This window comes from Theobroma cacao, chromosome 5 (genome assembly GCF_053813885.1).
Source record: "Theobroma cacao isolate CCN51 chromosome 5, ASM5381388v1, whole genome shotgun sequence".
Lineage (NCBI taxonomy): Eukaryota > Viridiplantae > Streptophyta > Magnoliopsida > Malvales > Malvaceae > Theobroma > Theobroma cacao.
The window spans coordinates 36948991-36966325 of NC_142643.1; the positions used below are offsets into that span (position 1 = coordinate 36948991).

A 17335-nucleotide genomic window follows, 5' to 3' on the forward strand; every position below is an offset into this window, starting at 1 on the left:
TTGTTTTCATATTACCTAAGAATAATGAATCATTCCATGTACGATAATATAATCTTTCAAAAATTTAGTATTATACTTTAGAAAAGAAAAAGGCAACATTTCGGTAAAAATATTTTAGGTAAAATATTTTTATTTTTAAATTTTAATTTAAATTACATAAAAATTTATTAATTTTTAAAATAGACACTTAATCTTAAATATTTAAACTATATTAATATTAAATATAAAATATTTAAAATAATTTTTTTCTTTTAATTATTGATTTCTTTCTCTCATACCGGTCGATTGCTTATCTCGTATTAATCTACCACCTATGGAGAACACAAGATCAGTACTCCTTGAGAGCACTGGAGTCCTTATTGGACTCTCTAAGGGAGCATTGGAGCTCCTATGGGGAGCTTGATCAAAGCTCTCTCTTTTCAAATTAATAAAATTATATAATAATAATTTTTAAATTAATAAAAAATAAAATTATTCTTTTAATAAAATCATTTTATCAAATTAATAGAAATATTAACAGTTGATTAACAGTTAAATTTATATGTCAAGTGAAAAAAAATTTTTGAGATAGAGTGTTCATTTTGAAAATTAGTAAATTTTCATAAAATTTCGATTAAAACTTAAGAATGTAAGAGTATTTTATTCAAATAATTTAAGTTAAGTTTAGAAAATTTTCATAAATAATGATTAAATCAAACAATAAATTAATAAATTAAAATTTTAGTTACATAAATAAGTATATAATTTTTTTATATAAAAGGAAAATTTTATTAAATTAGTTTAAAATAACATCTTATACCATTGGATACCCAAAGGGTTCATTAATAATAAATAAGAGATGTTTATTGATACTTTGTTTAAATAAATATTTTTATAAAAAAAATAATGATAAAATCGTTATTATTCAATAAGTAATGACCAAGTTTTATAAACTAATAGCATTTTTTAGTTATGATTTTCAAATTTCTTTTTGATGGTTTTTAAAAGGAATATTAGAGAATCGAATAAAGAACCTTGCACAAAAAATACCCACGAGTATTGCAATGTATGAACAAATACCCGCCAAAACCGAACCGTAGTCAACATTCAACAGCCCCTCCATGCTTCAAATTCCGACCAAAATCAATTTCCTTGTGGTCTCCTTCAGCTCCTTTACTTTGCCTCCAAATGAACCCAACTCGCCGATTCAAACGAGTTGCTTCAAAACCCAACAGATCAATCCAACCGAGTCAATCCAGTAATGACCTGGAAACTCGGACGAGTCAGCGTTCCAAATCAGTGACCGTTAGGACCAAACGCAAACCCAGACAAATACAACCCCCGCCTCAACCCAAACTCAAAATCGAGTCTTCTCCAGTTTCTGACCCTTCTTTTCCCAAAACCACGATACTGTCCCCCGGGTTCTTTCAGATTGACGCTCTTGATTTGGCGCCACGTTTGCTTGGCAAGTTTTTAAGGAGAGATGACGTTGTTCTTCAGATTACTGAGGTAAATTGTGATCATTTTTTTTGTTAATCTCTTTTCCCGAATTCTGTTTTTTTCTGGAGAAAATAGAAACGAAAGCTCGAATTTTGGAGTTTTTGGGCGTTGAGTTTTTTTCATTAATTGGCGTAGTTGACTTTTGCTTAAATGCCCATTTGTTTGTTTTCTGAGAAAAACCAAGGAAAATTGAAGGAAACTCATTAAAATTTTCATTTCGAGGCTATAGATATATTTATATACTAATTGGGTTTTACCAAAGTTTCTCTTTTGTTTTTTTACTTTCGATTTTCTTTGCCATGTGTTTTTTAATATCAATTATTATGCTTTGACAGGTAGAGGCTTATAGGCCAAATGACTCAGCTTGTCATGGTAGGTTTGGAATCACATCAAGGACAGCCCCTGTTGTAAGTTTAGCTCCTTCTTTATCCTTTTACATGTGCTTGCTAATTTGGATTCTTGTTCATTAATATCTTGAGAGTTTTATGATTATTTCTGTTTATTTAGTAATATTTGTTGATTTGCTTTATGGGGTTGTTGTAGTTTGGTCCTGGAGGGCATGCATACGTTTATCTTTGCTATGGTCTTCATACAATGCTCAATGTTGTTGCTGACAAGGAAGGAGTTGGGGCTGCAGTCTTAATACGAGCATGTGCCCCAGTGTGCGGTAATTCACTGTATTACTATAGCTAGCTAACTCTTAGCATTTATATGCACTTGTATTATTTTCTGTTACATTGCTATTTCTTATACTTTATACCTTATTTGGCCTTTTGTTGTAGTGAATGTAAAGATAATCATGCCCTGAATCATCCTGATTCAGTTATTTGCAGAATTGCAGTTGCATAGAAAGTGTAGAAAGTGTTTTTAAATACTTTATACCTTATATTTTTCTCTACTGTTAAATATCTGAGACCTTTGTAAACTTGGTAATTAATAGCAAAATGAGCATAGAAAGCGTGGAGTCTTGACAAAATTTAGTGAGAATATTCATTTCTGGTTTTCCGCCCTTCATTAGAATTTCAGTTTTATATGCTATCTATTTTGAGTCTGAAAAGCAAGTATAGTATTTATTAAAGGCTATTTTTCTTGAAATAAATAAATGCCTTTGCAGGTTTAGAGACCATTCAGCAGCGCCGAGGTCAGCAAACTGAGAAACCTATTCTTCTCACTGGACCTGGAAAGGTTAGCACTGATTCTTTCCCCCTTTTAATTTTGCAATATCTTGATCTTCCTATCTGTTTTACTTAATTGTTTGAAGATTTTGTGAAAAGTGCTAATGGAAGATAATTTCATGTTCTTGTATCTGGGAGATGGTTTTGTTGGTTTGATTAGCATAAATATGTTTTAAATATTAGTTTGGGATAATTAGCGCGTGAATTTTTCCTTAAACGAAGATTAAGTCTTATGCTTTATATCATTGGATCACATAAATGCAAATTGAATTTCTTAGTAACATGAGCTATTGCAACGAAGTTCATGCTCAGTACGTAAGAATTGGATGATGAAGAGGAAATGGAAGTGCTATGGAAGGCAAAAAATATATTGCATTTATCAATCTCAGCTTTGCTATGAAGCAGCTTTAAAGTGACTCAAACTGCTTTGAAAAGATACCAAAATTACGAGGCTTTAACGGTTTCACAAAAGAATGTTCAAGACGTGAAAGTGCGATATCTCTATAAGTATTTTGCAGGCAAGCCTGCATGCACACGGGAAGATCATCTCTACCGACACATGTGCATATGTAATTCTCAGTTTGCATTCTTCTTTTGTCCTGCTTTTTTTAACTTTGATGGAAAATTAACTTTTGATTTTTTTTTTTTATATTTTCATTTCAAGCTTCCAAGTCATTTAGCCAAAAATAAAAATAAAAATCATCACTCTAGCTGATAAAATGAGGAGGCATTCATGAAATATCAATTGGGAAAGAAGTTCTATGAAAAGGATTTACCATTAATGTGCAATCAGGTGAGGAAGTTCTTTCTTTTCTAGATTGAAACATTGGTTGCTCATCTACTTGTTTCTAACAATTAACAAGGAAAAAATGGCAATATTTAGGTAGCAAATTTTCCAGTCTTTCTAGTATTAAAATTTCTTTAACTCAGCAATGAGAGAAATAACTTCAATGAACTATTAGTGCACAGAGTTATCACCTCTTTGAGTGATGCAGGTTTGCTGAGCTATTAATTTCTTATATTTGAATGAAGGTTGGTCAGGCACTTGGAATTTCCACAGAATGGTCTAACCATCCCCTTTACGCTCCTGGTAATTAGTTGTGACAAATGTACCATGATTCTAATTTCCACTGAAATCTATGTACTATGTAGTGCAGTTCTGTAATAGAACATTCGATAAATGTGGATAGGTGGTTTGGAACTCTTAGATGGGCCACAGCCAGAGAAGATATTAGTTGGTCCTCGTGTTGGCATTGAATATGCTTTACCTGAGCACGTTAGCGCCTTGTGGAGATTTGCCATTGCTGGTACCTCTTGGATAAGTGCTCCTAAAAACACTCTCAGGTCTCCCTAGCTTCTCTTGAATTCTTGGCAGGTAAAGGGACTCCTTGTTGGGATTGAGCACAGGAAATTATATTCATATGAACTGTTTTCAATCTCTTTTTTTTTCCTTTGTCATTGGAGTACAGGAAAGTGTGATATGTGAAACATGTTTCAAAGCATTGTAAATAAAGAAAGCCTATAAAGCGAACAGAAATTTCTCAATATCTTGCTCCTATATGACCTAAGCCTTAGTTTCTTTTTTCTACAACATATTTTGCTAATTTTTTTAATTATTATTATTATTATTTGCTCTGATATTCTCGCTATTTTGACTATTTAAACACCGACAAGACATGTAAATATACTTTTAATGCTACCAGAGTTAGGTTTAAGAGTTAGAAGCAAATTGTTCATTAGTAGTTATGACACCAAATTTCTTGAGCTTTAAGTTACTGATCTTTTATGGAAGGCATGTGGTGCACTATCAAGTGTCATTACTCCACTACCCAAAACTTACACCCACTATCCAACTAGATGGTTATTTTCTCAATATCCCATAAGTTGTTATTTAACGTGTTCTTTCATGACAAGTGCGTTTTCTCATGATTGAACTTCATATCCAATAAACATGTTCTTTCATGACAAACACATTCTCTTATAGTTGAACATGTTTTCCAAACTATTCCTAAGAAAACACTTTTATTCAATATAAATATGAGTGCCTTAGAGGTTAAGGGCAATAAGAAAGAATCATAAATTCAGCAAAGACTGTTTTCAAAATTCTCTCAAAGCTCTTCCAAGTATTCTCTTTGCTCAACTTTTTCCACTCATCGTGCTCTGCCACTTTCTCCACCTCTTTTTATTCTTCATTGCTTGCCACCACAATAGTTATGCTTCAAGGACTGCTTCAGTGTTCCTCTCAACCGCCTCTAGCTTATTTTGTTTCATTTATCACTATATGTCTTCTTTCTCTTTACCAGAAGAACCATCTACATTTTGGTGACAACCCTTTCAACCAGTGCTCAGAGCTTTGCTACAAAGGAAAAACTTGAGAAGTTGTTCGAACAGAAGAACAAAAGCCTCAACTTCTCAAAGTTTGACTTGAACTTAAACTCTATCCTAAGGATTACACTAGCTCAAAATTTAAACAATTCAATGGCAAGACCGATGTTGCTCGAGAACACGTCATGAAGTTTGTGAAAACCTTGGGAGTAGCAAGCTTGGATAATGATTTAAAACTGAATGAGTTCTCTAAGTTCGTCACTGAGAAAGTTTACACCTAGTATATCAATCTCACTCTCAGTTTTAGTTTCCTTGGAACCAGATGTGTAGGATGTTCGGAGAAAAGTTCTTTTCTATGCAAGAGAAAATGACTCTCATTAATCTGGGAAGGGGACACCAAAAGTGAATAAAGGATCTTATGTAGTACATATAGTGATATAGAAAACGGGTACTAGATACACAAGATTTTTATGGTTAAAAGGAATTGGCTAAAGTTTGCATCAAGGTATGTTCGATGAATAGAGAGTGCATTTGGAAAACTTACATTTTCTTACTTTTGTCACTTTAGTTGAAGCTGCACGATGGACTAATAATGCAGTCCTTAGGCAAAAAGGAGTTAATCGTTTCAACAGAAAGAACATCCCAACTACAAACGTAATCTAAGGAAGAGGTAGAGAAAAAAAATGTCCTCGAGAAAACTTGAGGCCAAGGTGTGACAATTTCAAAAGAAGACAAAATGAAGAGATTGTTGCACCCCCTCCATTCTCAGTTCCACTTGACACAATAAGGGCGCTTCTTCAGAAGTGGATCAGAGATGGATAAATAAAATTTTCTTATGTATCATGACCACCTACGGTAGAAGAGAAGTTCAATTTGTTATCATCGTGCAGTGTGTCATCCCTTTGCTAAATGTAAGAACATGTGTGAGATATTTCATAAGAGGACACTAGCAGGAGAAGTTTTGATTGGAAACAACAAGATTCAAACTAATCCATTCCATGCTCATCCAAATGCTTGAGGACATCTAAGTGCAGTTATCAGTGTTCAAGAAGAGTATAGCATGTTAGAAGAGGATCATCAGTAACTAAGTTTAGTCCAAAGTGGGAAGGATCATACATTGTTCATGACCTGAACGAGAATGGATATTGCAAGACCAATGCCATTACAACACTAGTAAATTTTTAATACATTCAAAAGTATCATGTATGAGAATACTATCCAATATCTGTCTTTGATGAATAACTTCTTAGAGTTAGCTTTCGTTTACTTCTCTTCTAATATTTCAAAGAAAATGCATTTTCAGTTATAGCTTTATCGCTTCCATTTTGACTATTTGGTGATATTTTAAAGTACATTTATTTTCAACAGCACGCTTTATCACTCTTACTTTGGCTATAATGTTATTATTGCACTTGGTCGTAAGCTTTATCGTTTATTCCTTGACCATAAATTCATTACTTATATTTCTACCGTAAAACTTTAACTCTCATAATGTGGCTATAATGATATTACTCCTATTTCAATTGTAAGCTTTAACGTTTATAATTTGACTGTAATGATAATATGTTATTGGCCACTAGCTTTATCGCTTACTTTTTGGTCATAGCTTGCTTTTCACAAATAGGCCATAAGTTTAAACGCTCGTATAAAGGATGTGTTATTCTCCTTCATATTAAGTTGAAGATTATTCTCCTTAATGTGAAGTTGAGAATCCCTTTTGATCGCACAAAGTGATACCTATGAAACATTTATATGTTTACAAAGAGTGAAATATGGAAACGTGTATCTCAATTTACAAGTGCAAAAATAAAACCATCAAGAAAGCAAAGTAAATATTTAGTTTGGAAAATAAGTCTACAATGTCAGAAAAAGGAAAACGAGAGTAATGTAATTAAGCATGAGGTTTAGAGAGGTGGAGGATTCATCATTTTCAAAATTGGAAAGGCTGTCTAATCTTCCTTGCAACTCTATCTTCCTTACGTCAAGCTTTTTTATCTCAACCTTTATGATAGGTTTGTCAATTCTTGTCATAATGTTCTCTTTGGCCTTGGCTATACAAGTGTCTAGACATTTAATCCCACAACCAAAGTTGAGGACATCTTCCATAAGATCCACCATCTTCTTCAATTCTTCAAAAGAAATGTCTACCCATTGGGAAAAAGCAATCTCTAAGGCACTACTCAATGTATTTGACGCCGAGGCGTTGTAAAGTCACTTGGGCGTTATGAAAGACACCAATTGTGGCGAGGTTGAAAACCCCACTAAGATGAATCACCAATCTTGGTAAGGTTGAAAACCCCACTAAGGTGAAAAATAGCTAAAATCTCACTTTGGTTGGCTAGGCCAGAGATACTAAAACCTCTTACTCTTTAAAAGAGCCTAGAGAAATAAGCACTCCTGTTTAAGAAAATATTATTTATTAACTCTCAACTCTGAATGTCTCATAACTAAGCCTAAGGGTCCTATTTATAGTATTATATGCCCAAATCCTAATAAAACTCTACTCCTAATTATCTAATACAATTAGAATAATTAATAAAAGATTTAAATAAAATAGGTGTTTTATTCCTAAATAGAACATGACTATCCTAATTAAATACTAATTCTTAAAAGTATTAAAATAAAAATAAGAAAAGAATCCTAATCTAAATAAAATAAAGAAAATAAATCCTAAATCAACTAAATTAACAAAAACTAAATACAATCCTAGACGCTCCTGCGTCATTCTCCTCGGGTCAGAAAAACTCGGCTCTGAAGAGTAGGCCTGGACATACTCCATGTTGATGTCTGGATCCATATATTGTCATAGTCCATACCAACCATTTGATCAATTCATCCATTGTTTTGAAGGTTGCTTTCCATTCATCTCCAAGTCGTATTCGAATTTGTTGATATCCTTTCTTCAAATCGATCTTCAAAAACACTCTAAAGCCAATGAACATGTCATCCAATCGAGGGATAGGAAAATCATACTTAACTGTAGTCTTGTTAACGGAATGGTTGTCCACAAAGCTTCTCGATAAGTTTCTTGAACTTTGGTTGACCAATTTTGTTCGACCATATATGGGTGAAGATACTTCATTCTCCTTGGAGACTAATAAAAGACATAAATGGTTTGGCTCACAATAAGCTTTTTTTAAGCCAGACATAATGATGAGTGTTTTATTTTTCTCTTGTCTCTTTGGTCGGTCTTCTGGTTTTAATGGAGTCAGCATAATTTTTACTCTTTCCTTGATGAAGGAATAAGTATTCTTGTATCCATCATGGTGAGCTCGATGATCGTATTGCCAAAGGCGTCCTAACAACAAGTGACATGCGTTCATTGGAATAACATCACACCAGACTTCATCTTCATACTTACTTCCAATAGAGAATTGAACACAACAGCGCTTTGTTACCTTAACTTCGTTTCCTTTTCTCAGCGATTGTAGCTTGTAAGGATGAGGATGTACTTCGGTTGGAAGTTTCAACTTTTCCATCATATAGTTTGCAACAACATTCTCACAGCTTCCACTATCAATAATAACATTACAAACTTTCCCTTGGGATGTGCACCTTGTATAGAATATGTTGTGACGAAGCCAACTTTTATCTTCAGTCATCATAGTAGTGATAAGGTTACGACGAACAACAAGAGCTTCTTCATGGTCAGCAGAAATTTCTTCTATCTATTCGTTGTTGAAATTCTCTAGCTCATTCTTTATTTTGTCATCATGTTCATCATAAATTGGTTCTAATTTTTCCCATTCCACATAATCTTTTTCTTCTACTAAGGAAATAATTCTTCAATTCGGACAATCAGAAGCAATATGCCCAAATCTTTGGCATTTGAAGCACTTTTTGTTGACATTAGAAGCACGAGTAGAAATAGTCTCTTTATCATTATTGCTTACAGTTTTGGAAGAGTTTACCTTTGGAGGCGGAATGGTTACTGAACTCTGACTTTCATCGTTTGAGGTAGATTCTTGTTGTCTAGATGAACTCATTGACCTTTTTCGTGATCGTTGTTTTTCAACCTTTAATGCTAATATGATGATATCATTTAGGTTCCAATATGGTTGTAGTTGAACAACATCTGCAATTTCAACATTGAGACCCCCAAGATAACGAGCTACAGTTTGTTCTTCAGGTTCATGGACATCGCACTTCATGTGAAGTTGTTCAAACTCCATTGTATATTCTTTTACCAACATTGTTTTTTGCCTCAAGTTATGAAATTTGATAAAAATTTCTTGTCGATAATGCTCAGGAAGGAACTTATGCTTGAGTTCTCGACACATCTTATTCCATATTCTGATCTTATTGCGACTTTCTTTTTCTCGTTGTCTTTTGAGATTTTTCCACCAAATAGAAACGTGTTTCTTCAATTTAATTGCCACAAGCTTCACACGTTTTTCATCGGGAATATCTTTTAGCTCAAAAACTCTTTCTACTGTGTAGAGCCAGTCAAGGAAGTCATCAGGATGAAGTCTTCCTTCAAACTCAGAAATGTCGACTTTGATTCCCAAATCTCTGGCAGCAGTAGTTCTCAGGCGACGAATAGGTACTTCTTCATCAGAGAACGAATTTTGATGTAACGAGTTGGTGTCATTCTCTTCATCACTAGAGCTGTTATTGTTAATTTGAGCATCACGTCTTGCGAGTTGCTCTTGTAATTCTTGAATTTGCTGACGTAGTTCTGCAATCTCAATCTCGTGATCATCTCTTTGACGATTTTAACGTCTTGGCGGCATTTTATTTTATGGTGATGATGTTCTGAACTTATGCAGCGAATAATAATCCTCCAACTCTGATACCAAATTGACGTCGGGGCGTTGTAAAGGTACTTGGGCGTTATGAAAGACACTAATCGTGTCGAGGTTGTAAACCCCACTAAGGTGAATCACCAACCTTGGTAATGTTGAAAACCCCACTAAGGTGAAAAATAGTCAAAATCCCACTTTGGTTGGCTAGGTCAAAGATACTAAAACCTCTTACTCTTTAAAAGAGCCTAGAGAAATAAGCACTCTTGCTTAAAAAAATATTATTTATTAACTCTCAACTCTGAATGTCTCATAACTAAGCCTAAGTGTCCTATTTATAGTATTATAGGCTCAAATCCTAATAAAACTCTACTCTTAGTTATCTAATACAATTAGAATAATCAATAAGAGATTTAAATAAAATAGGTGTTCTATTCCTAAATAGAACATGATTATCCTAATTAAATACTAATTCTTAAAAGTATTAAAATAAAAATAAGAAAAGAATCTTAATCTAAATAAAATAAAGAAAATAAATCCTAAATCAACTAAATTAGCAAAAACTAAATACAATCCTAGACGCTCCTGCGTCAGTATCCATAATAGCTTTGTTCATGGCTTTGCCTTTAAAAGGACAAAATTCACCTTCTACTGTATAGATATGCTTTAAATGCTCCAAGTGTTACAATAAGACTGGAATGCCATGAAAGTCTCCCACATACACATTTGAATGAATGATGCATCCACATAAGTCAAGATTCTGTAGCAGCCAACTAATTCAGCAGTCTTAAAGTGATACAAGTTTAACCTTTTATATAAAAATCCCAAGTATAGTGGAGTAAAAGGAAAACTCATACCTTTAGTGATGTTGATTGCATAAAGAATAATTGAATTAGAGATTCTATCATCTGGACAACCTGAGAGGACATATCAAACCAACCACATAATCAACAAAGCCATTAACTCTTGAGCTTGATTTGGATACCTAAGGGGACTGCTCTCACCTTTGATATTGAACTTCTTATAAAAAAGTTCTACTTAGTTGGAGAAATGCCCCATTATAAAAGCTTTAACTTGGTTCTTAAACAATTCTACAAAGAATTCCTTGACACTTTCCTTTTCCCTAGAAAATATGATGGAAGGAGAGTCGTCTCGTTCAATATAAAGAAGTTCTAAAAGAATGCACACATCTTCTTAAGAAAAAAAAAACTCTCCCAAAACACTAATCATAGTATGTGAAAGGTACTCCATTTTGCAAGAATAATGCGCCATACTTCAATTATGATCTCCTTACAAATACGAAGTTTAATGGTGACTCTTACAACATCAAGGACTCCAGCATTGTTGAGAGCAATTATGTCGGTGGAATTCTTAAAAAGTTATCTTTACCCATTTGTCCCAACTTTGGACCCAAAATAAATTGGATCCAAATTTAGTAACAGAAAGTGGGAATTCACCACGTTTAAATATGAACTTCAATATTGACGCTCTTGGGATGGAACACCTTTTATTTGGAGCGACTTCATTACAAATACGATCCCAATGATAGCTAGTTGATGCACATGGATGCCTCTCCACTTGTTTTGCATGCATTGCTTCCCGGAAGCAATCCTCTTTTCCTTTCCTGATGACACTATCATCTCAATTTTCAGGCACAAGAGGTACTTTACGAATTCTCCCTACTTGAATTTTCTTAAAAAGTGAAGTTGCAACAGTATTCTTCATTTTCTTCCTAAAACAACCTTACGAGACTCACCATAGTGAACTTTAGGGTAAAACAAGTCTTGACCATAAAATGACGAAAAAAAATTCCTACAAGCACGAATGACAAAGACAACTAGATAAGTATTCATATATTATCATTCTTACTTATGCACTATTATGTCCTCTAAATTATAGAAATATTCTATGTTTATTTATTTATTCCTATCTTTATACCAAACAAAACAAATTAAGATATATATATATATATATATATATATATATATATATATATAACTAAACATATTAAAAAAACTCCCTTTTTAGGAAAAACTTGTGGCAATAATAAAAAAAAAATTCTTCTCCTTTCTTCCATATGAAAGCAGTGTTACAACAAATTGTAGACACATAAATTAAAAAAAAATAAAAATAAATATAAATTAAATAAAATAAATAAATAAATAAAATAATAATAAAAAAAAATCGGGATGGCTGGGCGTACCTTCGCCATCCCATCCCCCACCCACTACGCGGGATGGGGGTTCTGGCCACCAACTCCAGGGGTGCCAGAACCCCCTCGCCGGGTTGTCCAAAAAATTGGACAACCCGGCTCTTTAAAACCCTGCAAAACGCAAAAACAAAAAACAGCAGTTAGCCACAACAGAAAAAGAGAAACAAAAAGAAGAAAATCAAAAAAAAAATCAAAAAGAAAAAAATTCGATCGGGGTTTCAACCGGGGATTTGTTTCGGTTTGGGGGAAAGAGACCGGTGAGTGGTGAAGGAAAAGGGATCTGGGGAGTGCCGGTCACCGGCGGGAGAAAACTCAGGCCCGTTTGGGTCACCGCCGACCGAAGAAAGGGAGCGTCCGATCTGTCGTTCGGAAGAGAGAAGAGAGAGATCGGCCGGCAAGTAGAGAGAAGAGAGAGGGAGGTCGACGAGAAGAGAGGGGAAGACGCCGGCGCCGGCGGGGAGAGGGAAAGTTCTAGAGAGAAGAGAGAGGGCGCCGCTGCTAGAGAGAGAAAGTGAGGAACGAAAGTGAAGAGAGAAAGAGAGAAAATGGGGTTAAATACCTAGGTCTAGGGGAGCAAACGGCGTCGTTTCAGAGGGGCAAGCAGAAGTCGGAAGGTCCAGGCAAAACGGCGACGTTTTGAGTGGCTTAGCAGGCACCAAACGGTGCGTTTTGGGTCCTGCCTCGTGGGCTTCCAGAAGCAGGCCTGGCATAGCGGATTTGGGCTCCCACGGACCGCCGAGTTGGGCCAATCGCAGCCCAACAAGGTATAACCTTTTTTTTTTTTTTTGTTTTGTTTTGTCTTGCTTGGGCTTCTTGGTGTTGGGTCTAGCCCATTTTAATTAAAATACATTTTTTTTAGAAAAAAAATATTTATACTTAATATTAAAAATCAAAAAATAAAAATAAAAAATAATGATAGTAAAAAATAATGGTAAAAATGCATAATCTAAAAGAACATATGTATCAAATAAGTAAATAAATAAAAAAATTCATAAAATTAAAAATTAAAATATATATGTAAATAATAACAATGACAAATAATAAAAAATATTAATATTATAAATATATTTGAAGGCTTGCAAAAAATAAATAAATAATAATAATAATAGTAATTCATGATGCAAATATACATATATATATTATATTATATTTTTTAGATAAAAAATAAAAAATAAAAAATAATAAAAAATATAAAATAAAATAAAAAAATAATGATAATAATAAAATGAAAAATGAATAAATAATAATAATAAATAATATAATTGGAAGAAAATATTTGAGTATTACCGCCAAAAATGGGGCAAAGAGTTGCCTCTTTCGGGTGGATGTTTTTCGGGTGCGAAGTTCGAGACGGAGTTTCACCGAAGCGTCGGGATAAATCTGAACTCTAAATTTCAAAACCCATTAAGTCAAATAGTCATTGTTAGAAAATAATATATGTAGAAAGATTTTGTTAATTCAAATAAATATTACTAAACAAAGTTAATCTAATCGTTTAAAAGTTAATTAATTAATTATTTAGATAAGCTTTGTAAACAAGTAAAAAAATTGACCAACAACAAACATGGATTTAAATAACCAAAAAAATAAAGTATATATATAAATAAAAATAATAAATAACAAATAATCAAAATTTTTAAATAATCAATAAACGCGTGCATGTAGATACCATCATTTTATACTGTCATTGCATGCCACTCTTATTTTGCAAATGGCGCGGGAATCCCGATGATGAGATTTCCCCGAGGAGCTTGTAGAGACGAGTTCTTCCGGGGATATCTCTAGGTGAGGAGGATTTCGAGACTTCACTAAAGCGTTGGGATAGTCTTCGAATAATTTTCCAATAAAAGATTACCGACTCCATCATTTAAAATAAACAAGTCACGACATCATTCTACGCTTGCATCATATGCATACGTAAGACCAAGTGAAAAACTCAGTCTGACAATTCAATAAAAAATTTTAATTAATAAAATAGGGATTAAACTAAGAAAAGGCTATATTAAGATAACTTAAGATTAAATGGTACCGTTCGTAGAACGGGCGTCACGGAGGTGCTAATCCTTCTCCGTGCGTAACCGCACTCCCGAACCCATCTCTAAAAAAACGTGGACCAGTTCTCGTTCTTTCGACGGACCTAAAATTAATTTAGGACTTCGTCGATTAAGAATCGGGTTAATAGGTGACCAATCATACCTTAAAAAAAGATTGGTGGCGACTCCCACACCTTGAGATTTTTAATTTTCGCCCGCGTCTGGCGGACGGGTTCCCGACCCGCACGTCACGACAGATGGCGACTCCACTGGGGACTTCGAGAGTCAAGCCATTAATTAATCATAAGTTATCTTAAAGCCTTAAATAATTTGTTGTTTTCCCTAGCGTCAATTTTGCATATTTTTTTTAATGTATTCATTTATTTTGTTATTATTACTTCACTACTTTTAATAATTGTGGGAAATTTAGGATAAGGGGAATGTGAAATCATTGGTCCAAGGTCGGTATATTCCTTCTCACACACTACACATCTTGCATTCATGCATAAGCCTTCCACCCGGGCTTTGTCCTTAATTAGGAGGGAGTTAAGTAGCTACGCTCTCGTGAGGTGATAACCTCCGCACGGGCTAGTGAAGACTCCCACTCAGATCGAACCTAGTCCGTTTGAAGCCTGTAATGGGTGAGGACCGGGGTGCCTTACTAGTCCGTGTGGACGACAGTGAGGAGCGATTTGGGAACCTTTAGCTCCATTTTCAACCCAAACTCAACATGTAGAATACCGAGAGTCGCCTTTGCTTAGGTAGAGCTTCACTCGTGAGAATATACCTTTTGACTAGGTACACATGAAGGAATTATCATAATCCCCTTGTTCTAAATTCTTCTCCGCGAATAATAAAGGTATCAGGTTACTAATTACTTTCATTCATCTTTTGGAATTTTTTTTTATAGTGCTAACTTGAATTTTTTGTCATGTGCATATTTGCATCATAATAGGAAAAGTATTTGTCACCTGACAACCATTAACAGAGTAGATCCAGTTGCATACATGGAGTCATCATGGCCATCCTCAAGTTACGATGGAATTTATCAAGTGACTCAGCATATGGCGAGTACCCAACAAAGTGAAGGAGATTGCTTGTCAAAGGATCACTCCTCATCACTACCTGATAGGGTCCACCTTGATCTCAAACAGAACGACTTCACCGATTTGCTCAACATATGGGATAAGTGGGGGGCTACCACTCGGGCAAATTTTGATAGGAAATATGGCCACATCGCTCGACTCCTTAAGGTCCAGATAGATGAACAGCTGTTGAAGGCCATTGTGCAATTTTGGGATCCGTCGTATAGATGCTTCGTGTTCAATAAGGTGGATATGGTCCCCACGATCGAAGAATACTCGGCTCTCCTGCAAATCGATCTCGATAATCCGGACAAGATATATTGGAGAGGACAGAAGACCGAACACAGGCGAAAGTTAGCCAAGATGATGGGTATTACTTCGGCGGAAGTTGATCAGAACCTAAGGAAAAAAGGGGACAATGAATGTATCCCGTGGAGTTTTCTACGTAGTTATATCATGAAGCAACGGGACACCGAGCAAGGACAGCTTGTGATGGCCTTGGGAATTTATGGGCTAGTGATCTTTCCCAAATTTTTGGGGCATATAGAAGTCGGATTATAGACTTCTTCGAGCAAGTCATCAACAAGGCCAATCCTTCGCCCTCTATTCTAGCAGAAACTCTCAGATCACTGAATCACTGTCGAAGAAAAAGTGAGGGACGATTTGTGGGATGTGCACAGTTTCTTTCCATCTGGATAGTGAGCCACTTTGAATGCAAGGTCGATAAATTCAGAAAGCCATTTCATCCGCAAACCGCCCCTATCAGAGAATTTTGTGAGAGTGAATGGCCAGAAAATAGGACTAAGGAACAATGGATCTCTAGACTTCGAGAACTCATGAGTGTGGAAGTAACATGGAGAGCCCCGTGGATGCCGCATCACCCGGTCTTGTACAAATGCGGAAATGAACCTTGGGTACCGTTAATGGGGCCATGAGGAGCCATCAGTTACGCCCCAATTATGGTGAGAAGACAATTTGGGTCAGAGCAGTTTGTGCCGATGACACACCGACTTAATACTTTGGAGTTTGCTTATGGAGAGCCGGGTTTTCTAAAAAGGATTGAAGAGATTGCGCAAGCTTGGAAGAAAACCAGCCGAGTGGATCAAGGGAGGTACACCGACGAAGTGACTACCGGATATCAGATGTGGCATGACCAACGAGTTAAGGATGTAGTATATCCGAAGGAAGATGCACTACGTGGCCCAGTTGATCCAGAACCATGAGACGCTTTGCTCGAAAGTGAGTTGGCTCGAAAGAAGTCCGAAGCCGAAAATGTTAGTTGGAAGCAACGGTATGAAGACCTCCAAAAAGAGTGTGAGAAAATGAAAAGAGAAGTAAGTGAGCAAAGAAAGAAAGTCCGAAAAATGGAAGGGAAGTATGAGAGCCTGAATGATAAGTTTTCTGCCACAACCAGTGAACTTCAAAGGGAAATACAGGTGAGAAAAAATCGAGACAACGAACTTCAAACGCACAATGATGGGCTAAGAAGACAAGTGCGATTCCAACAAGAGTCCATCCAATTACTAAGACAGGAGTATGAAGAGCTCGAAGGGGTCATGACGACTTATCAACAGGAATATGAACGCCTCAAGCAACAGAGCACCAGAATCCAAGAATGGGGTGAATCTTACAGACAAGCTTATACAGAGAAATACGACCAGATGGATTACTTGGTTTGGCAAATGAGGGAGGTGGCTTACAAGGCAAGAAGCATGGCTTGGAAAACGGACATATTAAGGAGCCAGATCTTTCCAGTTGGAAAACAAGAGCAACAGTTGATCAAGTATTTAGATGAGGTGTATAGCCATTATAATAAGATTTGCGAATATTTCTAGATGGCCTTTGAGTTGTAATCTAAGACAAATATCTTATGCAATGGATGACTTTTGTTGTTGGGTGTCATGTGATGAATACTTTTAGTACATAACCATTCATACATGCATAAATCATCATTTCATGGCAATAAGTATTTTCATTTAAAAATAAAGATAATGGGTTCACTCATGCATCAAATACGCATCTAATTCATGTTTATGATCAATAATAAGGTTCCAAAATAGCTCGACCACCTAAGCCAAGTGATCAATGTGTTCATAATACGCGTCAACGAGCAAGGATCATGGAAGAAGAACAAAGAGAGCGAATGGACAGAATGGAAAGAGCTCAGGAAGAAATGAGAGAACAGTTAGCAAAGATGATGGAATTGATGATGAGTCTCAGTAAAGGAAAAAGAGCGATCGAAGAGCCAGCTCCGTCAAAAAACCCACCAGCACAAGACAGTGGA

General features: G+C 35.3%; 2 protein-coding genes across 2 annotated transcripts; one reads left to right on the forward strand and one right to left on the reverse strand.

Annotated features, from left to right (window-relative positions):
* Positions 1-965: 965 nt before the first annotated feature.
* On the forward strand, positions 966-4199 carry LOC18599136 (DNA-3-methyladenine glycosylase (MAG)). Its single transcript, XM_007028968.3, has 6 exons — positions 966-1488; positions 1815-1886; positions 2023-2146; positions 2594-2664; positions 3687-3744; positions 3845-4199. Exons 1-6 carry the CDS (start codon positions 1048-1050, stop codon positions 4006-4008), a joined length of 930 nt encoding a protein of 309 aa, XP_007029030.3. The 5' UTR covers positions 966-1047; the 3' UTR covers positions 4009-4199.
* A 3515-nt stretch (positions 4200-7714) lies between these two features.
* LOC148762833 (uncharacterized) lies at positions 7715-8581 on the reverse strand. The gene has a single exon (XM_088806644.1). It carries the CDS (start codon positions 8579-8581, stop codon positions 7715-7717), a length of 867 nt encoding a protein of 288 aa, XP_088662770.1.
* Between the last annotated feature and the right edge of the window lie 8754 nt (positions 8582-17335).

Excerpts from the sequence above, each read along its gene's own strand:
- LOC148762833 (XM_088806644.1), bottom strand. The coding sequence starts at position 8,581 with ATGACTGAAGATAAAAGTTGGCTTCGTCACAACATATTCTATACAAGG.
- LOC18599136 (XM_007028968.3), top strand. The coding sequence starts at position 1,048 with ATGAACAAATACCCGCCAAAACCGAACCGTAGTCAACATTCAACAGCC. Across the intron at positions 2,665-3,686 it reads TTCTCACTGGACCTGGAAAG|GTTGGTCAGGCACTTGGAAT; the intron begins GTTAGCACTGAT and ends ATTTGAATGAAG. Across the intron at positions 3,745-3,844 it reads CCATCCCCTTTACGCTCCTG|GTGGTTTGGAACTCTTAGAT; the intron begins GTAATTAGTTGT and ends AAATGTGGATAG.